The sequence below is a fragment of the Antechinus flavipes genome, chromosome 3, assembly GCF_016432865.1.
Source record: "Antechinus flavipes isolate AdamAnt ecotype Samford, QLD, Australia chromosome 3, AdamAnt_v2, whole genome shotgun sequence".
NCBI lineage: Eukaryota > Metazoa > Chordata > Mammalia > Dasyuromorphia > Dasyuridae > Antechinus > Antechinus flavipes.
The window spans coordinates 44,041,028-44,066,838 of NC_067400.1; the positions used below are offsets into that span (position 1 = coordinate 44,041,028).

The 25,811-nt window shown below is 37.5% G+C and overlaps 1 protein-coding gene across 2 annotated transcripts in view; it reads right to left on the minus strand.

The window, feature by feature from the left end:
• Nucleotides 1–3,210: 3,210 nt before the first annotated feature.
• The window catches only part of GYG1 (glycogenin 1), a 42,793-nt gene continuing 20,192 nt past the window's right edge, over nucleotides 3,211–25,811 (minus strand). The window contains exons 5-8 of one of the 2 annotated variants that reach the window (XM_051983308.1): nucleotides 16,487–16,613; nucleotides 6,373–6,592; nucleotides 4,365–4,415; nucleotides 3,211–4,100 (exon numbers count right to left, since the gene is read on the minus strand). In XM_051983308.1, the coding sequence (XP_051839268.1) occupies nucleotides 3,927–4,100; nucleotides 4,365–4,415; nucleotides 6,373–6,592; nucleotides 16,487–16,613 (572 nt within the window). In that variant the 3' untranslated portion in view covers nucleotides 3,211–3,926. The remainder of the gene's footprint in view (nucleotides 4,101–4,364; nucleotides 4,416–6,372; nucleotides 6,593–16,486; nucleotides 16,614–25,811) is intronic. The other variant, XM_051983306.1, reaches the window with a different exon arrangement.

Below are 25,811 nucleotides of genomic sequence, written 5' to 3' on the forward strand. Positions count from 1 at the left end.
AGGGAAGTTAATTTCATACATCCTTGGATTTTTCAATTGTAATTTTTTAAAGTGACGTTTTACTAGACTCAGAAACTAAAGTATGTTTGTTGAAAAGAATATAATATTGATCACATAAATATTTCCATCAGACTGTAAGTTCCTTGAGGGTGGGCACCATCCTTACCCTTCTCTGTATTCCCAGTGTTTAGCATAAGGTATAGTACATAGTAGGGACTTACCTTATCTATTGACAAATTTAATAATAACCAACTTAAAATGATCACATGGGATTCCATTTAAAAGATAGAATGATTTTTATATGCCTATCATGTCAGAGACTAATAATTCTAGCTTAATAAACATCTCTGTCAAAACACATCTTCAACCCAACAACTTATGTTTTATATTCTCAAAATAAATCCCCCAAGTTAATTTGGTAATATATTCAATATCAATTTTTTCTTTTTAAAGAAAAAGTAATAAAAAAAAAAGTAATAACTATTGCTTGATTATACTTTGAAGCAAGAGAAATATTTCATATGAAAGTGATATTATTTGGTGCTTTTGTACATCTTACAAGAAAATCTTCTAACTTTGAAGACTTTATTGGTATGTGTAAAAGATGTCCTCTAGATTATAACTCCAAGACACTTGTAGACTAAATAAAACAAAGAAAATGTTCTCCTTAAGGGCAGTCACCTAAGACACCTTCGTTCATTTTTCTGCCTTTGTGTGACACTACCTGGCACATAGTAGGTGCTTGAGAGTGTTGAATGACTTTAATACTCCTATGCCGTCTATTCCACAAATATGCTGAGGATAACAGATGAGTGTTTTAAGTCATTTATTTCATAACGTCTTCCATTTAGAGTCCTAACTCTTTCCATAATAAAGAAAATTACAATTTTAAAAACTAAACTACCTTAGAAAAGGAGTTATATTACTTAAAACATCAAGGGAAAGTTGTAATTCCTTAAGGAAAAGTTCTATTGTCCTTTTCACCCCAAATATAACTTGTTCAGGGTTATCCTTGGCATTTCAAAATCTCTGATCTTAATGATTGATTGACTTTTGATATTTACTGTTCAGCCTAGGTAGGTTCTCATCTGCAAAATGAGGGGATTAAACAATATGGCCTTTGTTTCTTGATGTCTGTTTCTGGTTTGAAATCCTTCCCTCACTTTTCCTATCCCTGAGCAGAGTAGAAACCACAAATCAGAGGAAGGTAGAAACAGCTGAGCTCAGAATGTGCTTGTTAGTGGGAAGTTAACAGCTAGAGAAGGGAAAATTAAAAGCCAGACCAAACTAGCACAGCACAGCACTTGGCCACTCAGTTGTAGGTGCTACCCATTCCTCTTTAGACTGTCCTTATAATCACAGTCTGGTACCGTTGCTTAATATTCTTGTAGGAGATTACAAACAGCAGACAAGTAACTAGAAGATTCTAAGGAAACTAGTTTCTAATGGTAAAAGTTAATTCTGCCAAAAGTCTGTTGGCATCATTATGGCTACCCTTATCATAGCTCACAGACCCTACAGTTAATAGGTGGTCTAAATCAATTGGCTTGATTTAAAAACACCCAAAAGGCTTGATGATCGGCCTGCTGCTCATGAGCTGCTCTGGGCTTTCACTAAGCTGGTCCTTGGTCAGGGAAGGGCCTATCTGTCACCGAGTCAGTACTTGAGCCTTTTCAGCTTTATTGGCATTCTTTGGGTGAGGCTTTAGAGAGCCCGGAGTTACCTCCATGTCACAAACAAGATTAGGTCTGTTGTGGAGGGACTAAGTAAAAATAATATTTTAGCTCAGATTGTACAATGTGCTTATTATATTTGGAATCTCTTTAAAAATTGTTTTCCATGAGTCCTTAAGGTTTCTGTCCATATTGTTGTTGTCTGCCTTAAATATATTGTGTTCTTTTGAGGATAAGCACCATGTCTGTAACCAGTTTGTATGATGATTTGCAATTGGGTGCTTAACTACTGTGCTAATAGGGAACGCTTATAAAAATTGAATATGGTTAAGTTTTATTGGTTGTGAAGTTGTCTCTGACTTTTCATGACCCCATTCAGAATTTTCTTGGCAAAAATACTGGAGTGTCATTTCTTTCTTCAGCTTATGTTTACAAATTATTAAATTGAGGTAATTGATTTGCCCAGAGTCTCACAGCTGCTGTGTCTGAAGCCAGATTTGAACTCAGTAAGATGAGTCTTCCTGATTCCAAGCCCACTTAGTTGCTCACTTTGTTGATATTGGTTATATATTAAGATTATTTTGCTATTTTAGGTAGGCAGAAATTTAAAATCATTGCATTTAAAAAGATGCATCACAGTGAACTTTAAAAGATTGTTTATTGAAACTAAAACCAACTGAGGAGAATCTCTTTGCTTTTAAAAACTTTGAGGGATGGATATACTTCCCCTACTTAAGTGGCAAACAGTTTTTGACCATCACTTTGGAGTCATGATCCTCTCTCCTACCAGGAGCCAGTTACTATTTCCAAGAATTTAATGAACAAATCTTCCATTTCATTACTAATCTATAATGTCAGCCTGGGTTTGTTTTTTTGTGGAATATTGTTAAATTCTATATATTGATACTAAATGAATGACCACAATTTGAATATTTGAGCTTCTAATTATCAGGATACCCACTTAGCAGTGGCTCAGGGGTACTTTAAATTTTTCAAATAATGTGTACACAGTGTAATCAAAAACTGAGATGCTAAGGTAGATTTTTATTTTGTCTTCCATCTACTTATCAGGTCTAATCACACTATCAGAATTGTTTGGTTTTTTTTTCCCCAGCTGTTTGCAAAGTAGTTATGTCTTCTAGAATTTTCTCAGCCTTAATTTACTCTTAAAAATGACTCCATCCATCCATCCCTCTTTTCCTCCTCTTCATCTCCCTTTTTCCCTTCCTCTCTCCCCTCCTTTCCTCTCTGTATATATACGCAATTATATATATGAGTGTGTATATAAATAATCACAGCACAATACACCAAGGAGCTCTACAACAGGAGTTCAGTGGTATGGATATTCCTTCCTCTTCATGGACAGACATTGCAATCTCTCAATACCTTACAGTGGATAGACTTTGGAACTTGACTGTGGCCATAAAAGAGCTCACTTCATTTTAAACTGCTATTTCAGAAGGAAAAACTAGATCATGGTATAAGGCACAGTTTTCTTCTAGGAAACTAATTCTTAACCAAGACAAACAAGCAAAAATTCACTGTTATGTGTTTATTTTTTTGTACATAGTGCCACTGGAGGTAAGCATTCAGAAAATTCACTCATCCCCAAAATGTATAGAACTGTCTTCCAGCATGCTACCTTACTGTACAAAGAAAACTGGTAAAAAACAAAAACAAACAGGAAAAAAAAAAAAAAACAGGAAAAAAAAAAACACTTCAGTTTCTTAAAGAGATAAAAAGGGTGTGTCACCATTTGTGGAAGCATTTAATAAATCTGTGACTCAATTTGACAATGTTACATTGTTTTTCTGTAAAAGAAGAATTGGGACCATGAGGGAAGTCTGATCAATCCTGAAATATCTATCTACTATAGGAAAAAGAGCAAGGCAAATAAGAGAGGAACTGATTGGAACTCAGCTCTTCAGGTTTCAGGAGCTGAAGCAGATAGATAGCTTAATGGCTTCATTCCCTCTCAGATTTATTGGTAATTGGCATTAAATAGAAAATTTCTTAAGTTTTCTCTGAATGATCGGGCAGAGTCCCTCAGCAATTAATTGACTAGAAAATGAGCTTTTTACTTCTTGACTTTTGTCCAGTTTTCACATTTAGTACTATAAACCTTCAAACGTAGAGCTTCTGTCAAAGCCGCTAGCAACCATAACAACCATACTCAAAACACTTCTAGATGCTAAATTATCCAGAACCAGTCCTGTGTAGCCGATGTTTGCACAGAGAAAATGGAGGTATTTTCTACTGAAGGTAAGTGTCCAATTTCCTCTTGATGTTGTCAAAGGAATCTGCTCCCATGTAATCAGCCTGGCCTTGCTCCCACCGCTCCTTACGTTCTTCTGAGGATACAAATGGTTGGGGGGGAGGGCTGAGGTCCCCGATGGACATATGCAACATTGCATCTGTGACTTCCGCCTAGAAGAAGAAACATAATCGAGGCCTCAGTGAAAGCTGGATATTACTATTTAAAAAAAAAAAAAGTCTCTAAAGAATGCAGTAAATGGAAAGGAAGAGAAGCTGGGGTGAATTGTCATGCAAAGAAACACAAAACAAAAAAAAGTAAAAATAAATCAGAAACAACATTAAAAAGGTCATGATTTTCCTAGCAAAATGAACACTGTTCTCGGTGAAAACATCAGAAAGGCACAGGTATTAGGGTTAGGTTTAAGGTCTGCATACCTTTCTACAGAAGCCACAAGAGAAAGCCAGAGTATAGGCCAAACCCGAAAGCTGCAAACAGTTCATCAGAGAGGGTAAGATGGATAAGGGAAAGCATGTCTCATTCTAAGCTCTCTATCCGCAGGGGTTTGGAAAGGTGGTGAGCTTACAGGACCTCACAGACATTCAGCTGTAATACCAGACTGACAGCAAAGCTGTCCCCTATAAAAAACACTATACGAATTTGGGAGCCAAAATTTACTAAACTCGTGGAAGAGGGAGAAGCCCTTCAAATTTTGTCAGTTCAGTCAGCTTGATCTTTTAAGTACCCTGGTTCCTCATCTTTAAATTATAGAGCAAATCTGTTTATTATTTTATGAAATGCAGTATTTCCAGCAGGTTTCAGTAAGGCTCTTCCAAATTATAGAATTATAAATAAGGAGACTTAAGAGAGATCATCAGAGGTCCAATACTCCCATTAGATGAGATTTGGAGATGATGAGATATATAATACAGTTAAAGGGAAGTAGCTGAGCGACATACAGTTATGATTCTTAACTCCAATAATAGGCTAGCATGACAGAGCCATTTCACCAGTAATAATCACCAACCCCACTCAAAGCCCCTTCTAACAACTTTTCCTCACTGTAGGGATGACCAGACTTTCTGGCTGCAAAACCACAGAACTGTTCTTTAAACTCTGACATTTATTAAGGGAAAAAAAAGTTGGACCCATGCTGATTATTTTCTGGCAATGGGAATGTATTTCTAGAAGTGCAGAATCACTGAATGTCAAAGCTGGAAGAAAATTTAGACGTTATCTAGTCTAATTTTTCCATTTAAAAATGGATTTCAAAATTGGAACCTGGAGAGGGTAGTTTTCAAACTCCTTCAGATCTTCACAAAGGCAGCTAAAAGTTTCACCTTTTCTAACGGTAGGTGGGGAACAAATAACCAATAGTAGATGGACTGTTTAATCTGTGGTTAATCAGCGGACAAATTTCCATCACTCCTGTTCTAATACTTGTCACTATCACATATTCTACTCTGTCTTCATCCTGGATTTCCTAAGGGAGGGATCTGAAAGGGAATTTAACATAGTCTGCGCCAGATAATGAGCTGAATACAGGATAGGGTAATTAACAACCCAAATAGTCATTTCTCTCTGCAGATTTCTTTTGATGGCTCTTGTCTAATGGCTGGACAATACTGTGGCCACCAAAATACTAAAGGGACATTTGTCGTATTTTCATATAGCAACTTCACTGCAAACATCTTGGCCTCTCATGCAGATGGAAAATTTTTAACCAAAGATTGCGTTGATATTTGTGATTTCTGAAACACGCAAAAGATTAGAGCACTCATGCTTTTAACCTATAGCTTGGGTCATTTAAAAAGCACAATCTCACTTGTGATCTCTTAATAAAGCATTAGTCCGTATAAAGTAATAATTGGTTATTACTGTGTATTTCTTAACCCCTGGTTTGTATTTTCTGTTCCAGCTATCTCTGCTTCCCCAGCCCATTTCTATTCAAGACTTTAATGAGCCCTCACCCAGGCCTCGATTTTCCTTCCATCAGAAACACATCCCTCTCTTTTTGTTAGAGATGCTCCACCTCTGTTAAAGCTTCCCAGATGAACCCCAACTGGTCCCAGTTGCTTCAAAATCCTGTGGCAATGCTCATAGCTGTGCTCAGCTGGACTTGGTGGGGTTTTCCTGGATAAGATTCTATGGACATGCCACAGAACGTTTCTCAGGGGTGTATGCTTTGCTTTCTTAATCCTATATCTGCTTGTCCTATCTTCCTTGTTATGACAGATCCCTGAACACAAATGCCATATGACGCAGGTGGGCCAATTATGAATCTCCTTACTGTACATTTTATCATTTAGTTTTTGGATTTAATTTTTAGGTGCTAAGTTGATGGCTTTTTAACTGCTTTTCTTTTTTACCCCCCTATCTCCTCCCACCTTCAAACCAGGTCAGAAGCTGCATTATGTTATTCAAGAAAGAGAAAAGAAACCCTACCGCGTGAAGGGCTGTGAAGGTATCTTTGACAACTCCAAAATGCTGGAGTAAAGGCAGAATGTTGGTGGTGAAGATATCCCACCACATGGTGAGGAATTGTGGGTCGATCACAGTAGGGTCATGAGAGTCGCTCCTGACGCTTTTTGTTTTGGGGTCGTAGGTATAGTTCCACGGTTTAATTCGTCCCAGGAAATGCACAACTTTTGCATTTGCCCCAAACCTGACAAGTGAAGAGACATACTAGAAGTCATTCCCAGGATTCACTGCAAAACTCTAGTATTTACTGTCTTTTGAGCTGCAATAGAAGTTCCTGCTGTAGTGGCCAACAAAGTCAGTGACTCTGGGTTAGGACACAATGAAGATGTTTGATTTCTGCCACTGGGAAAATAGCCAGTTTGTCTCCTGTTGGTAGAAGGTGAGCTCACCAAAGGGTTGGGGCAGTCAGATCCCAGAACAAGTGGCACTGTAAAGGGACCTTTGGAAGGAAAGCAGAGCTCTTTAGGAAGGCTTGTACCTGGCACATCTCAGCAGTCTGCCTGTTCGCCTGTCTACTCTTTGCCCCTGCCTTCATCAACTCTTACCATTGCCCATCCTGACAGGAAACGCCCACCTGAGACAGAAATGGGCCTAAAGCCAGGAAGAGAAACAAATAATTCTAGTCTGGACCTGGTGGTCAAACCCCAACTTCTATCACACAACTCATGCAAAACAATACTAGAGCTGAGCCTGAAATCAGGAAGACCTGCTGGCTTCCTACCAGCCTCAGATGCTTCCTTAGCTCTGATTCAAGGCAAGTCAATGCACCTTCATCCTCCTTCAGCTACTTTTCTCAACTGTAAAATGGATATAATAGCATCTACCTCCTGAGGTTGACATAGGGATTGGGATTAAAAAAAAAAATGAGATAACATCTGTACAGTGGTTCGCAAAACTTAAAGCACTCCGTAAAGGCTAGCTGATCAGCAAGTAGTAGTAATAATAATAGCAGCAGCAGCAGTAATACGAACAATAATAGTAATAGCACTATGAGTGGTAACAGTAAGAGTAGTAATAGTACTAATAGTAATGGTAGTCATAGTACCAGTAGTAACAGAGTAGTAGTACTAACAGTAGTAACAGCAGTAACAGTATGAGTAATAATAGTCATAGTAGCAGCACCAGTAGTAACAGAGAAGTAGTAGTACTAACAGTAATAGTAGTCATAGTGCCAGTAGTAACAGAGTAGTAGTAGTAGTGGTACTAATAGTAGTAGCAGCAGTAACAGTACAAATAGTAATAGTAGTAGTACCAGTAGTAACAGAGTAGTAGTAGTACTAACAATAGTAGCAGCATTAACAATATGAGTAGTAATAGTAGTCGTAGTAGCAGCACCAGTAGTAACAGAGAAGTAGTAGTACTAACAGTAATAGTAGTCATAGTGCCAATAGTAACAGAGTAGTAGTAGTAGTAGTAGCAGCAGCAGAGTAGTAATAGTAGTCATAGTAACAGAGTAGTAGTAGTACTAACAGTAATGGTAGTCATAGTGCCAGTAGTAAGAGAGTAGTAGTAGTACTAACAGTAATAGTAGTAGTAGTAATAGTAAGAGTATAGTAGTAATAGTAATAGTAGCAGCAGCAGTACTAACAGTAGCAGCAGCAGTAACAGCAAGAGTAGGGGCAGTTAGTAGTAGTAGTGGAGGTGGTAGTAGTAATAATAAGAGTATAGTAGTAATAGTAATAGTAACAGCAGCAGTACTAACAGTAGTAGCAGCAGCAGTAACAGCGAGAGTAGGGGCAGTTAGTAGTAGTAGTGGAGGTGGTAGTAGTAGCAGTAGTAGTACTTACTCAAACTCAACAGTACATAAGTAGTAAAAGCGCTGGAGACAAATGTTGCATCAACTTGCTCTGTGAAATATTTCTATTAAAAAACCCAGTATTTTTGTAATCCTGATGTGAAATTATCCTACATTTCTCAACTCTGAGCCTCATGTGGTTTATTTGAAAGTGTTTTTCTTCTTGCTTTGGTGAGATCTAAGTGACCTTCCTGCCTGACGTGGGAGGATTCTTAGAATAGGCACTGACCAACTCCTATTTCTTCAGAGAGGAAAATGAATCCTACTTGGCCTACTGAACCTATTAGCACCTATTGTCCTGCCCGTGAGTGCCTGTGTGGGGCTTACTCATTGCAATTTGAACTCATGTAAACTGGGAATATGCAAGGGAGAGGGAAGGCCATGATTCTTCTTTCTAAAAAGGTATGGTGTGTTAAATCCACAGGGAAGAACATTTTGCCTTATTTAAAGGTCTGTGTATTTCTTCATTGTTTACAAACAGTAAAACCTCTTAAAGCATCTAAAAGGGAGTTAAGCAGGACAAGAAAAAAGAATCAAACCCTGAATCTTTTCTTGGCAAAATAAGTAAGTGCCCACAGGGGAAATGGGAGTGGATGTCCTTGATAATTACGTCTGGTAATAATAAACAAACCTAAACAAGTGCTCTAAGGCATATAAAGCCCCTTTCTCACAACAACCCTGTAGTTTCTAACCTCTGACCCAGATAAAGCCTGGATATCTCCCACTCCCCCCCTCCCACCTTTCCTCTCAGACTCTTAGAAACTCAGTTCAAATACCTCTTCCTATCAGAAACCTATTTGGATCCCACCACGTTTGTAGTATCCTCTGATTTCCTCCACCCCTTTGCCTATGATTCGTCTTTATTTACCTGCCTTTTTATGGAGGCTCCTTGAGGACAAAGACTGTTTTGATTGCATACCCAGTGTCCAGCAGAGAGTAGTTACTTACTAAATGTCTATTGAACATTTATAAATCCCCATTTTACAAATGAGAAAACAGAAGATCATGTAAGAAATCATAACTAAGAGGGATGATGAATTATGTCCTGGTGCTTGTAGGAGAGACAGAAAAATGTGTGGTGGTAGTGACTGTTGCGATGGTGGTAGAAGTGATATGATGGTGGTAGTGGGGAGCCAAAACATAGTGGCTCTGGCCAAGAACTACAGCTCACATCATACTGATCCCCCATTCATCTGCCTTAATCTTAAAATGACCAGAGAATTACATATGAGCTAAAAATTCAGTAAAATATATTCCTTGCTTAAAAACCAAACACACTCCGAGACTATAAATCTAATAAAACTAATATGTTTATATATTTTTAAAATTTATACCTTACTACTACCCTAATAAAACATGGTAATTTTATTTTGAGTACCTACTGTGCACCAGGAAAACATGGAAGGAAGCATTTGTTAAGCACCCACATACTATATGCCAGGGACTGTGCTTTACAAGTATTACCTCCTTTGATCATTGGGACTACCCTGGGAGGAAGATGCTAGTAGCCCCATTATACAGCTAAGGAAACTGAAGAAGAGTGTTACGTAGCTAGTGTCTGAAGCCAAATTTGAACTTGGTTCTTCTTGACACCAGAGTTGTAGCCACTGAGCCACCCAGCTGCGTGAAACAGAGACAGAGTGATATCTTCTTTGTCCTCGAGAAGCTTACATTCTAACTCCACAATCAGACATTGGAAGAATTTGCATTGCTCTGGTAAGCAAAAAACCTTTTATTTCAGTTAGCTAACGCAAGAGAAAGGGGGGAAATGTCGATGTCAAGAGAAAAGAAAATTCAAGTGACCTCAGTTTAGAAACAAGGTTAGGAAGGAAGGTTACTGACTCATCAGAGAATTTATAAGACTCAATATCTGGGTGGAAAGGGGAGAGGAGAAGTTGGGCAGACATCACAATAGCGTTTAAATTACCGGTGGCCATCCCTTCGGACTCAGTGTTGAGGATTTGTCTCAGCTTGCATGTATTTCTTAAAATAAATGTTCTAATTTTAAACTAAATGGAATCTCAAAAGAGACATCCAGATCACAAGACAGAGCTTGAGTGGGAGCCAGTTACAATCCTGCTTAGCTTAGCTGTCCCGAGTAATCCTTGAGCAACCTGGAGTCACTCAAAGATCAGATAGAATTTAATGGGTGACTCTCCTAGTTAACAAATTTAGAAGATCGGAGCTGGATTTAAACCCATCACTGTTTGGAAATGGAAACGAGTAAGGTAAACTGGAGGCAAGAGAAAGAATTTCCATAAGAATTCAATTGATGATAGTTCTGAGGGGCCTGATGATGGGGGCACCTCATTCCCTTTGAGCTTTGCCTTCCGTGTCCCACTAGTATACAATGACTTAGCCAAAGCTCAGGAGCAAGACATTCTGGATGTCAGAGGAGCTATGTAAATGCCAGATATTCAGTCATTACTTGGTTCTTCCTCAAACACACAGTCTTTGACGGATGGTTCCTGCAAAACCATGGTCATGGTCATGCAAAAACAAAAACAAACAAAAAAAACCTACTGTGACCTTAGAGTTGTACAGACATGGACGCCACAGGGAGGTAACAGGTATAGTCAGTGACTTTAACAACAAAGATTTAGATGCTTTCCCTACACCCCAAATTACTTGGTCTTTATGTATTTGGTATCTACTTATCTGTGTGCATTTCTCTCCCATGAGGCCATAAGCTCTTTGAGGCAGTCATTGTTTTATAGTTATCTTTACATCCCCAACCATTAACATCTGGTTAACATTAATAGAAGGTATCTGGTCCATAATAGGTGCTCCATAAATGTGTGTTGAGTAGAATGATAATGTCACAAGGGATAATAAAGAGCAAGGACTGAGCAGGGAACAGGCATTTATTAAGTTCCTCTTGTGTACCATGCTTAATAAATATTATTGATTTATTTGATATTATTTTTTGATCATTACAGTAACTCTAGGAGGCAGATACTGTTATCCTTATTTTACAGATAAGAAAACTGAGGCAGACATGTTAAATGACTTGCCTAGGATCATACAACTAGAAAAGTGTCTAAGGCAAATATATAATTTCAGATCATTCCAAGCCCAACACTAGCCACTTTGCTATCTAGTTGCCAAGAAACAATGCAAGAAGAAAAATACCATGGTCATTATGCACACTGTTACAGTTTGAAATCCCATCTCTGATACTTATTAGCCTCTTGCTCAGCCTGTTTTCTCATGTGTAAAAAAAGTGGTTTTAGGTCTAGAACTATAGATGCTATGATCCTTTAATCCTCTTATACTCTATTATACTAATCTATTGCTACTAGAATGCAATATATTTTTTATACAGGTCAAATAAGCATTTTAACATGTGTCAAATTCTGTACAAAAGGAGATAACAGCTGGGAAAAAACTGAAATAGATGCACTAATGAAATAAAACACACGGCCAGAGTATAATCACTGGACCAAGGCTCAGAGCAAGAAATGTTTTGTGTGATGGCCATCTCTATCTCATGCAGGAAATCAGGGCTTCAGATTTAGATTGGTAAAATGTGTTACCTCACTGGTAGCTAGCCCCCTGTTTGGAAAACCACATTTAAGAGATTGTACTCAATTGTGTTAAGTCTTGTTTCTGGAAGATTTTTAATAATCATTTAGTACAAATGATTAGGAATCAGAAAAATGGAGTTCCCTTTGTAGATATCTTGAGAATGAACTCTATTCTAGCATGTTCAAGAAAAAATATCCAGGCATATTTGGGACTCAAGACAAGATGAATTGATTAACTGGATATTGAGAGTGGGTTACTAGGATACAAGAGGCCTGTATTGCTTTGGCCTTTTGTTTCATGGTGTTTGTGCTTATGTTGAGTTTTCTTGGTTACCTTGGTGACATGTAAATCTGTCTTCTCAAAATTAGTCTATTGTGAACCTGTTTGATCTGTAAGCCTGATTTATGTAATTTTGATTATGAATATGTGCAAAACCGTATAGATTTGTTTTGTAGATAAGTAATCCATGGCAGGATACTGATCTGCCCTCTTCCCCCATAAGGGAGAACTGAAGGAATTAGAATAGCAAGCAGTACTGGGACTTGAGTGAACCACACTGACTCCATTTTTGAATCAATTCTGAAGCTAGCTCCATTCCGTTTCTATTCAATTAGGGGTCTAATGCAAAACTTCATTAAGTTGTGGGAACTCTGAGAAAACCTTGTTGCATTGTTTGAACCTAGCCCTATGTGGCTGGGAAGCTGGATGACCTCTACCTACTGCTTTAAGACCTTAATTAAGGACCTAGGCTGTCTGATTAGAAATTCAATTGGTTCCAAAGACTGATGCAAGGAGTTGTCTCACAATTATACATCTCACACAACCCTATATGCTTTCTCTGAAAACTGGTTTTGTAATGATCAAATCAGTTATTGTTTCCATGTTCCTTTGCTGGTCACTTACATTTTGCTTACAGTCACTTGTGGGGAGAGTGGGAACACTTCCCTTTCAGGTTTCAGGGCATTATCATGTGTTCATACTGCCCTCCACCCCCCAAACTTGGAAAGTCTCTAATCTGTCCTCCAATTAGAAATCAGATTACCTAATTTTGTATCCTGGTTAATTGTTTTCTTTTAACTAATTAGTCTTATTTGATTACTTGTTCTTGATGCATAAAAATCTGTCTCCCCCTGTATTCAGGATCCAGTGCCAAAGGATATTGGGTCCTGAATTGTCAGGTAACTGGCATGTGTTGCTTAATAAATCAATATGCTTGGAAGCTCAAAAGTTTTCCCTTAGTAATTTCATATTTTACCTGCCATGCCTGGATTCATGAAATCACAGATCAGTACCATATTTATTAAACATTATATGTTAGGCACTATGCTAGGCACTGGGGAAAGAAAGAGGACAATGAAAAATCCCAAATATCCTAGGCATCAAGGAAAAGCCAATAACTTTTGCTTCTCAGGTAAATTCTCATTATATTGTTTTAAATAATTAACATTCAGTACTTATTTACTAAATTTGATTTAATTTTTTAAAAACAAATTCTAGTTTTATTTTAATTTAATTAGCAGTAATTTTAATGTTATGACAAATCAGTGATAATTTGATTTTTTAAATTAGTAATAGAATTTGGTATCATGTTTTAATTCCAAATAAAAATTTTCATATCCTAGAGTGAATCTGAGTCACTTGCAAATATAAATCTAAAGTCCTTTTCTGAAGTGCATTATTATAATATACATTGTTTTTGAGCAGAGAAAACTAGGAAGTCTTAGAATATCCAGAGACATTAAACTCTATACAATGGTAGAAAAGAACAGGAGTTTTAAGCCTTATTTTATTGCTATAGACCCTAATGGCAATCTGGTAAAGCATACTGTGGTTTGGGCCAACATTCATTAAAGGAAATGTTATATATTTCAGTTTAGAAGTTAGTGAAAGGTCTTTTTTTTTCCTTATCAAAATTCATTGACTCCCTTGAAATCTATTCAAGAATAGTTTGATGGAGTTTGTGGATCCCTAGATTAAGAACTTCTGATCTAGAAAAATGGTTATGCAATCTGTATTATATCTTGAATTCATAAGGGAGAGAAGGCACTCTCCGCCTACAGCACAGTCAGAGCTGGGAAACTGGCATTTATGCACTTCTAGCCAAAGTCTAAAAAATCAGAACCCCTCATTCCCCCTTAATAGAAACTTTCCTGGAACATATGCAACTTAAGTGGTCATAAAATAACTATCTAGGAGCCCTAGAGAATGGAATTTCCTGGTGATAGAAACATATTTAAGGGTGTTTTTCTGCATATTTACACCTTAAGCTGTTGTCAAGCTTTCCTATGCCTGATTCCCCTGGCTCTGTGTACAACAAAGTTCAGATTGTACCTTACAAAACCATTTTCCAACATAACCTGACATTGACTTTACTATGTAGAATATGGAAGAGTCAGAATAAATTTGTTTCACTTCCTTTGGGAGAATTACAGACAGCGAGGACATGAAGGAAAGGAGATTCTCTAGGTTACAAATAAATGATATTTGGATGGAAGAAAGAGAATAGCTCAGCAGACTACACAGTCTTTTTTTCCTTCTCTTTCCCCTCCCTGAACCAGAGAAAAGTCTGTTATAAGAGTCAAGAAGCCCTGGGGATTTTTAGTGTATCTCTAGCATCTTCCTTGTTTTCACAAATGTCAGAGAAAGTATATGGATCTGTCATCCACCAGTGATTCATACCTACATTGTAAGAATGTTTCTTTCTATTATATCATAGCTTTACCCAGAAATGATGAGGCACACTGGAATGAGTGTCGGCTGAGTCAAAGACCTGGATTTGAATTCTAAGTTTGCCACTTACTTTGTGACATTGGGTAAATCACTTTACTTTCTCTGGGACTATATTCCTGCTTATAGATCTGAAGTTGATGGGTATCTCAGAAGTCTTATACTCCAACCCCCTTATCTTCCCGTCAATAAAACTGATCTGCCCAAGATTTCTCCCAGGTAGTAAGAATCAGAGGTGGACTTTTTTGAGTTGTGAAATGCTGTGGATTCTGAGAATCCTTCCAGCTTTAAATATATGAACTCCTGAAATGTATAAGAACAAGTGACTGACAACATATCAATATGAGAGGAACTTCAGAGATGAACACAGAGAAAAGGGAGAAGGAACCAGGTTGTCTGGACTCATGAGAGTATATGAGGAGAAGACAACATAGAAATAAAATTAGCTCAGGATTAAAGCACTAAATCCAAGCAAAGATGGTCTGTGCTTTAAATTTCATGTGTTAGAGAAATATGGGGCATAGATTTCTCTTAGCAAATTATGCCCTTTACATGTCTACATTGGTTGCTCCTGTTTAGCTCACCAAATCTCACTATTTGCTTATGTGCAGAAAGGATAAATTAAATACAACCATAATTTTTGAGCTAGAAGGAACGTTAAAAGTCACTTAGTTCACTCATTCTCTAGGTGAGGAAAATGAGCCCTACAGAAGAAGCTCTTTGTATAGCATTAAACTGCTAAAGAAGAATGAAAAAGAGACATATTTGAAGCCTCAGATCTAATTCATAAGACCACAGGGAATGAGTGATCACCAATCTTTATGTAAGGCACAATGACAAAGCCTTCAAGATGAAACTTTATAACTAGTAATGTAAGGATGTATTTAAAATCAGGCTGGTGGACAAAAGCATAACAAGGGTGAGAAGGATGAAACATTTCACATATTTTGTATCCTGAGAAAGACAGCATGCTGACCATTGTAACATTTGTCTATAGCCTCAGAGAAAAGAAAAGCAAACCTTTGTTTAACAGAAGCATATGTGCTCCAAAGCAAACCCTTCTCAATGGAAGGATTGATCTGAGATGCTGGATTAGATTTTAAAACAAAAAAAAAGAAGAAAGCCACTGTCTGCTATATTTATGAAGTAATTCTTTTAGAAGCACATATATGTTAGGGTGTTATATAATTGTGTACTAAGATTTGCCTTGAATGAAGGCAAAAATATCAGAGTTCACCCCATTGGTTCAACATAAGTGGAACAAAGTCTGAGGTACCAGTGATGGGGTCTGTGTTCCTAAGGATGTAACCATCATCAAAATCGTTGTCTGGCATTTCACTTTTACAGAGTGCTTTACACGTTATCTCATGTGATCCTCACAACAACTCTGTGAGATAGGTGCTATTATTAATCCTCATTTTACAGATGTGAAAATTGAGGCTAGGAGAGGAATCAATTCTGGGACCAAAGCATAGAATACTGAAGGTCCAGGCACTTTCAGGGAACTTCCTTTGACATATGGTATAAAGTACCTTCTAATTTTCCCAGAAGTTCTTGTAACATAGAAAGTTCTTCCCTCTAAGTTTGTGCATTGAGACTTAGAGAACAATGCATTATGATATTTGCTAGCTTAATTAGTTTATTCCATTTGATCTGCTTTTCTAATTTTTTTAACTAGTTATAAATAATTGTAAGGATTACTACTATCTGACATTGCTTGAGATCTGGTAATACTAAGTTCCACTTCATTGTTGCTTTTTCTTTTCCTTTTTTTTTTTTTTTTTTTTTTTTTTGGTGAAGAATCTCTTTGTGAGAAAATTCACTTAGGATAGTCCAAAATAGGGAACCTACTGGCACCAAAGCTATAGCTTAACATTGGATCAACTGTGCTTTGGTCTGAGCACATCTCTGAGAAGATCTATTCTCATCACCTTACATTCACTAAACTTGCACAAACCTAATCCTAATCATGTCTTGAAGAGCCCACCATCCCCACCTTGAAGAAAAGCTGGAATAGTGTCTACTTACGCTTTAAATGCTGGGAGGTAGGAGTATATAGAAATGCTGCTTAGATTATAAATAAATGGCAGGTGCTTTTTGATATCTGTTGTTGCCCAACTGCTAAAGAATGTGTTCAGCAAACCCTGGTCCCCACCTGAAAGGGAAAGTAGGAAAGAATGGACATTAATAGATTGAGCCATATTAGATAAGGGAAGTTCAGATCACTCAGAAATAGTGCCTGATTTCATTGGGAATTAATTCAGGGCATTTTATTAAATGTCTTTTCTGAATCAGGCCAGGGAAAAGAATAAAGAGAAACTAAGAAAGAAAAATATTTGGGTGGTTTTTCCTGTTTGAGGTACTGCCTACAATGTATTTATTGGCTCACAAAGAAACAACGTAGCCCTCTAGAACTCCAAATGCTGTAGCCAATCCATTTCTCCAATCCAAGCCTCACTCAGCTTGCTGAAATTTCTAGCCCAGTCAGAGAAAGTTACAAATCACAAAACAAATATAAACAAGCCAAGGCTGATCACCAGATACACAGCCTAAGCATATAAATCAACTGTGTTTTTTGGCTCTTTCCTCAAGGCAAGTCTGGTTCTTAATCTCTTGCTAAGAAAGAAATGAAATCCCTCTCTCTTTCAGGGTTTTTATTGTTTCATAGAGTCATACCATACATGGAGAGGACCTCAGAGGTTACCAACAGATGAGGAAACTGAGGTCCTGACAAGAAAATTACACTAGGAAGTAAGTTATACTAGTAGTAGAAGAGAGGGAATTTGGAGCCAAATTTTTTAAACCTCTAAAAGTTTACAAATCAAACTATAAAAACAAAAACAGGAAAAAATAGCTCTTACATTCTCATCCAGACAGGCTTTTTTTTTTTTTTTTTTTTTTTTTTCAGATTGGAAATATGACAAGTTGCAAAAAAAAAAAAAAGAAGCATGTTGTGCTACAGCACATTGCTCACCCTTCTAAAGACTAAGAAGACTGAACCATGGAGACAGGATGGCAGCAGTTAGAGCAAGCAGGCTTTATGTAGGCAGTTCTTTCCCTAAAACCATCCTTCCTAAAGAGGAACTAGGTTCAATCTGCTCTATCACCACCACATGGTTTGAAAGGATTCATGTTTGAAAGGATCCTCTTAGATATTTGATTGGGAATCTGGTTTTCACTTTGCAATAAAGATCTGGAGATCAGAATTTGGAGTCTACTGTCTGAGGATAATTATCCTCATCTCTCCCAAAGACCTCCAGTCTACCTTTAGGATGACCAGATAGCCTGAAAATACTAGAGGTAAACAGACAATGTGTTTTTGGATCCAGTGTACACAGAAAAGAGATTCTATTTTCTCTATTAAATAGATAAATCCATCTACTGGCTGAGGACAAAAACACATTCTAACAATTTAGACAAATGGATGGGGAACTTGTACTTCAGAGTGTTCAAATCAAAAAGGCAAGATAAACTCTGGAAGGAAGCAATGAGACAAGTTCAAGTCAAGTAGAAAGAGCGGACAGTAGTTAGAAATAAAAAAACAAAGATTCAACTTCCCGAGTTCAAATTGAGCCTCAGATAGTTACTAGCTGTGTGACTTTGAGTAAGTCACTTAATCCCTATTTGCCTCAGTTTCCTCATCTGTAAAATGAGTTGGAAAAGGAAATGGCAAACCATTCTAGTATCTTTGGTAAGAAAACTCCAAATGGGATCATAAAAAAGCAGACATGACTGAAATGACTGAATGACAATACATCTAATACAATGGACTAGAGTTCAGCTGAGGCAAAATATTAAAAATTAGTTACTATGTGGGATTTTTTTTGTAGCACATAATTAGAAACAAAGTAGATCACCATCAAAGGGGAGATGGCTAAGCAAATTCTGTACATGAATGTAAAGGAGTAATACTATGCCAAAAGGAGTGATAACCACAGAAGCATGGAAAGACACATGGATTAATTGAGAATTAAGTGAGCAGAATAAGGAAAACAATATATAGGATGACAAGATACATAGAAAGAACTGAAAACAAAAGAAAAAGGCAGTTACTAAACATGAGGTAATTATAATGTCTAAGTCTGACCTTGAAGAAGAGATGAGAAAATTCACCTCCCCTTTTTCAAAGATGGGAAACTAGGGACTTTGAAAATCTTCCCTCCTGCTCCCTCTATTTTTTTATTCTTTGATTAAATTTGCTAAGTGAGGTCGGATAGTAGTGGGAGGAAGGGATGTGGGATGTTTCACAATGAAGATGCTTTAAAAACAGAAAATATCAATAACTTAAAAACAAATTCCTGTTAAAATATAAAAATACAATATGGAACAAGACCTCCAAAATCCTTTCTAATGTGATGGGTGAAAGATGAATTGACTTAGGAAACAAAGATTTGAGTTTCTGAATATATCAATCTATTAAATAATGTATGCCAATGGAATAACAAAAAGGGACCAGGTCCTTTTCTCAGCTTAGAGCTAGATCTTATATACAGAGGGAGACAGATTTATATAGGTTAAGAACAACTAATTACATAAGGTCAATTAATTAAAAGAGGAAAAATACATTAGATAATCAGCTTTCTAATTAAATGAAAAATTAGGGACTTTCCATGTAGGAAGGGGAAAGCAAATAGATATAATTCCCTAAATTCAGAAAAAAAGTGTCTCACTTCCCTAGTCCCCAAGTGTCTGTGAACAATCAAAGAAAACATGAAAAAAATATCCGATTAACCAATATGATAGCAGTTTTCATATAAGACATATGGATTACTTGAGATGTACAATAGTGAGAAAATGCGTGCAATATTCTTCAGATTTGACTGGGTTTCCAGTCAACATGACCTGAGTTCTTGGTTAAGATCCTCTAAACAACAGGTAAAGATAGTCCAGCTTCCCAGACACCCAAGGTTAAGTGTTTTTTTTTTTTTTTTTTTTTTTTTTTTTTTTAGGTTTTCTCACAATTCTCACATTATATAGTTTTCTCCAGGATTGAAATTGGACTAGACCCATTATGGAAGAGAACTGGGCTAGATCCAGAATAATGTCACAAGATGAAGTCAGTATGGTTCACTCAATTCCCACAATTATCCACTTGCAGTCCTAATCCCCTCAGTTTCCTCACTAAGATCCTGTCTTAATTGTGTCACTGAATCACATAATTTTAGTGTTGGAAGAGACTTTGAAGGCTATTAGTTCAATATTCTTACACAAAAATCATTTTAACAACAGAGTTCCCAGGTGATCATTATGCCAAAGACTTCCAATGATGGGGGGAATCACTATCTCCCAAGGCAATACCTCAAATTGTTATGAGCTTTTTTTTTCTTGACCTAATGCCTAAATTTGCCTCTCACCATTGGTTTGGTCCTCTGGGACCAAATGGAATAAGCCAGATTACCTTGATAGCCCTTCTTTCAATCATGTTCTTCTTAAATTTTCTTTTCTAGAAACTAAATATTCCCAATTCCTGCTCTGACTTTTACCATTCATGATCTTGAGTTCCTTGGCCATTGGGCTAGACCTTCATTTTACCATGATTATCCCTCAGTAGAATGTGAAAAAGGAACAAGGATTTTCTATGTGTATGCCCAGATTTTACATGTAATTAGCAATTAGTAAATGCTTTATTCATTCACTCGTTATGGTAAAGTAATAGTGATATGTATTCAATTCCACATGAATAGGGAATAAAGCAGCAGCTGATCTGAGAGCCAAGTCCCTGGGAGTAAGTTTAGGTGAGAGAGAAGCCAAGTGGATCCAAAGATAGGAAAGAAGGGAAGCTCAGGGAGACTGGCTCTTTCCTTTCTCCCCACCAGGTAATGGAAGGCCTAAAAACTGGCCGCCTTTTACACCCTTAGCACTTCTAGCCCTAAGGATCTATTCTTTGCTTCCCACTGTTGTAATAGCCAGAAACCTATGACTGTAAAATTAAGAGTGATTACAGACATATCAGTATGTGTTTTAAATTGATACAATTATCATTATTAGACATTAGTCTCTCCAAGTTGAGCAAATTTTCATCTTTCATCAGTTTTTATTAAAGGATAGTATTGTCTATTCTCTAATTGGCCCTGAATTAGAGCAAGATTCAAAACAACATTGAAGAGAGAAGGGGAAAGAAAGGGAGAGCTAGAGAGAAGGACAGGGAGAAGCAGAATGAAAAAAGGGATAAGGAGGGAAAGGGAGAGAGAAGGAGAGAGAGGGGGAAAAAATGAAGGAGAGGGGGAGGAAATGAAGGAGAGAGAAGAAGAGAAAGATTATGAAATAGTGGAGAAAGAACTGACTTTGGAGTCAAGGAAGTACTGATTTCAAGTCCTCCCTGGAACACATACTTCCTCTAACACACAACCCAATACCCCAGGCCCTAATCAAAAACATGGTTTTGATTTCATGATTAAAATCCCAGGAATCACACACCAGTGATGACCTATCTTTCAATCTGGCGATTTTATTTAATCTGACAAACTAAAGCTGTTTTTAATTCCAATCATCTTAATGCAGATAATCCCAGATAGCATAATTGCCCTGATCCTGCCAGGTGTGTCTGAGGGTGTGTCTGAGGCAGGTGGAAGAATTATAGAAAGGGCCAGAGGGCATCCTTTTTAAAAAAGTAGAGGCAGCTCTAAGAGCTTTTTATCCTTCTGTTAGCTGCTCAAATAAAGTTGGTAACATCCAATAGCATGGCAGCCTTGAGGTAGATGAATGGGGTCAGGAAGCTAGCAACTCTGAAGATGTTATCATAATAGTTATCAACAATGGTGCCCACTTTCCAAGGCAGAAATGGATCTGTTTGGTTAACTATCCATTTTTAATTTATGTACTTTTCCAGTGGTTATTTTCTTTTCTAGCTGGGTGGCAATGATGTCACAGATTGAAATCTCCTGTAAGATCTGTCTCATAAACCATCTGTTTAAAAGTACACAGCCCTGTTTTCTGCCCAGATTGGCTTCAGGATCCTGCATTCCTGAAAGAGGAAAGTGATAGGAGGAGGAGAAATTGGAGGAGAAAAAGAAGTATTTCCTAAAGTGATTGTGGTATAAAAAACAAAAGATAGCAATAAAACTTACTCTAAAGAAAAAAAAAATAGAGAATCCAATTATAAGATGTAATGTTAACATGTCACGGTATATTACCAGACATATGACTTAAACCAAATACTGAACTCTGGTTTAACTCAGGATGAATATGAAATTTGAAAACTTCCTGAAAAAAATCTCTAGAAATTCTAGTCCAAGTTAATATCTAAGATTCAACTTCAAATTTCAATCTCTTGGAGCTTCAGTTTGCTTTTCTGTTAAATAGGGATAATTATAATTCATTACCTCACAGGATTGTTGTGGGGAAGTTGTTTTGCAAACGTCCAAGCGTTTTATAAATGTAAGTTACTCTTTTTATATGTTTATTTTGATTGTTTGAAGCTTTAAGAATTTGTCTGGGAAGCAGACAGACCTGGTTCAAATGCTATCTTCTTGAGTCTCAAGCTTCCTCATACGCAAAAGGAGGAGAATGAATTAATTGAATTCTGAAGCCTCTTTTAGATCTAATATCTTATTACTGTCTAAGTGATTAAGCAGAAGTATGAATTCTCAATACTTCTCCCCCCCAAACTGAACCAGCCAAATTGTGGCTTCCCCACAAAAGCAAGTAGGTGGCTTGTATTTAATGGAACTTGGAGAAATTATAGTTTTTGACTTTTACCACCTTAGAGCCTAAGTCCAGAGTTGTTGAACCACAGCTAATAAAAGGCATGGTGGGGGGAATTGGTGTACATTTCATTAAAGATCAGCAGACAAGCTGTAAGACATTCACAGTGGTTCACACCCTTAAGGGGTTAAGACATCTAGTCACCCATGTCATCCAGAATTACTCCTATTGCTCCAAACTTGTCACATTCCTCTGCTTCAAATCAATCGTGTATTCTCTCTTCTAGGGACCAGTAATGAGGTCTCTGGCCTCTGTTTCCACCTCTAGAATTTGTACTGTTAGGTTTACTGGCTTGTCACCCACTGATAACTCTTCTATTATGGAATAAAAATCATCATGGAGTGGGGGAGAAGGGCAGTCCAGAATCTGTAGGGCTTTCTCAGTGTAGATATTCCCTTTAATGATGCACCAGCTACTCATCTGTAATTAATAGTCTCAGAATAGTGTTCTTTGTGTTGTGTCATGGATCCCTTTGGCAGTCTGATGAAACCTAGGGGCTCCACCTTAAAATAAGATTTTTTAAATGCATAAAATAAAATACAAAGAATTATAAAAGAACTCAATTAAATTGGAAGTCAATTATAAACTGGCCAACTTTTTAAAAAAATAGTTTATAAGCAGAACCAGGAGATCATTATATACTTCAACAACGATACTATATGAAGATGTATTCTGATGGAATTGGACTTTTTTGACAGAGACCTAACTCAGTTTCAACTGATCAATGATGGACAGAAGCAGCTACACCCAAAGAAAGAACACTGGGAAATGAATGTAAATTGCTTGCATTTTTGTTTTTCTTCCCAGGTTATTTTTACCTTCTGAATCCAATTCTCCCTATGCAACAAGAGAACTGTTCGGTTCTGCAAACATATATTGTATCTAGGATATCCTGCTAACATATCTAACATATATAGGACTGCTTGCCATCTAGGGGAGGGGCTGGAGGGAGAGAGGGGAAAAATTGGAACAGAAATGAGTGCAAGGGATAATGTTGTAAAAAAAAATTACCCTGGCATGGATTCTGTCAATATAAAGTTATTATTAAATAAAATAAAATAAAATATTTTAAAAAATGGAGGGTGAGCAGAGCTATCATAACTGCTAGAAAAGAGCAACTCAGAGGAAGGAATTTTAGACTGGGAGTCAGAAAGTGCGAATCTCATCTCTAACACCATTTCCTAATTGTGTGACCATGAGCAAGTCACTAAATGTTTCGGAGTCGTTTGCCTCAAGTGTAAAGCTTTCTAAACTTCCTATGACTGTTAAGGGGACCACCACCTTCCCAGTCTCACAAGCCCCAAACTTCAGTGTCTTGCCTCCATTTCTCACTCTGTATAACTCCACAAATTCAATCTGTTGCCACTGAATCCTCATAACCTCTCTAGACCAATTGCCCTCCTCTCCTCTCACACACATGTAATGTTGAAATAGCTTGCTGGGGGGCTTGCCTGCCACAAGTCACTCCCCACTCCAGTCCAGCCTGTAGCTGTTAAGTAATCCACAGAGCCTCTAAATGCAGATTTGAGGCCATTGTTTCCCTACTTAGTAAGCTCTATTGTCTCCAGGATCAAAGCCTTTCAGGATCTGTCTCCAGCCCCTGCCTTTTGAGGCTTTTTACACATTCCCATATATTTTGTGAAGCAAAGACATTGGTCTCCTTGTAGTTCCTGGAACAAAACGTTCTGTTTCTTGCCTCCAGACATTTCCTCTCCATCTCTACCTCCCTGCTTCTCTGACCTCAAACTCCAGCTCAAATCCCACTTTTTACTGGAAGTCTTTCCTGATCCTCTTAACTCAATGGCTTCATTCTGCTGATTGTTTTCAGTTTACCTTCTAGACAGCTTGTTTGTCCATAGCTGCATGCTGCCCCTCTGCCAGATAGGGAGCTCCTTGAGGAGAGGGATTGCCTTTTGCTTTGCTTTTGTATCCGCCGTGCTTAGCACAGCTCCTGGAACACGACTGATGTTCAGTCACACAGTCCTGCCTGATTGTGTAGTTGGACTTTGTCCACAGGGTTTTCTTGGACAAGATACAGGAGTAATTTGCCATTTCCTTCCCCACCTCATTAAACAGATGAGAATCTAAGGCAAGCAGGGTTAAGTGAATTACCCAAGTTCTCACAGCTAATCAGTGACTGTAGCCATATCTGAATTCAGATCTTCCTGACTTCAAGTACTGTGCTCATTCTGCTAGTTGCTGGCACACAGGTGCTGAATGAATATTTAGTTACTGACAAACATACATTTTGGTCTATAAAGTACTAAAAAAAGGCTCTGATTCAAATAAATAAACAGCCTATATTTTTAGGGAAAAAATGCTTAGGAGTTTGTTTTATAAGGGATCAGGGCAGACAGGGCAGAGATGGCAGACATCTTCCTCACTCTAGTTCTCCTAATAGGGTCTCTGACAGAGGCAATGCTGAGCAGAAAAATGAGTCAGCAGGTCTAAGCCTGTTTTAGGAGGTTTAGACCTGTGTGCCTTTAGGCAAGTCAATTAACTTTTCTTTATCTGTAAAATGTGTGGGGTTCCTGATTGAGAGGAGATGGATTTCAGGTAGAGGATGAGATGTACATTTTAGACAAGAGCAAGGTGAGAATTTGGTTTGTTTTTAGTAAATATTGTACAGTTTTTCAATGGTGAGGAGAGAGAAAATAAATGCTTATTGAAAAATGAAATGGAAAAAAGTGGGTCGGTGACTGGACTCTGTTTCTTTTAATTCTAAATCTATAATCACCTGAACTCTAACTAGTTATGAAGACAAGGTATAGAAAATCACATTTAAAAAGATACTTGTAGGAACAAGAGATGTGAAAACAAAAAATAGCCAGAGGATTTTCTCTTGGAGGAATATCCAACAAATAGTTTGTGTGCTCTATTTTCACAGCCAAGAACTATTGCAACTTTTTTTTTAGGTGGGGTGGAAAGGAGAGAGAAAGGCCTTCATGGCCAAGCCAGGAATGAAGTAACTGCTAGGGAATGCTGGCATGTGCCACCTAATTGACCTGAGGGATGTCTGAAGAACATCCTAACATAACAACTGAAGAGCTAGGGTTCCAACAGCTGTAGTCAGGCATCTGAGAAGGAGAGAATCATCTTGACCCAATCCAAACAATTATGGGAGACAATAAAATCACCTCTGTGATCATTCCATTTCAGTGAGCCATCTGGCCTGCCTGGCAAGCACCTTTCTTTTCACAAGGAAGAATCTAGCCCACCTCAACTCTTTGGAGGATGTCTATTCTAATTTCAATTAAATAAAACAGGGAATGAGAATGTCTGAGGGAGAGAAGTTGGACTTTCTGGTTAACTGAAGTTAAGGCTACATATCATTCTTTAAAATTTTGTTTTATTTAAAACCTTCCTGGGAAAGCTTAGTTCATTTTCTTGCCTTATTTAATAACAAGAGGCCACTGAAGATAAGTGCATTTCTATGTAGTTACCGAAGGTCTTGTAGTGTTTCAATATAACCAGTTAATAGTGAAAAAAGTGCTGCAAATGAAGAAAGGACATTAAATGATTTCTGGGTCATTTTAAAGAAAAATTAAAATAATTCCCTGCTTCTTGCTCACTTTCTCATATTTTTACTCTCTGTCTAAAAGTCAACTGAAAGTATAAAGTACAGTTTGTTCAGGGATTGGTGGATGGA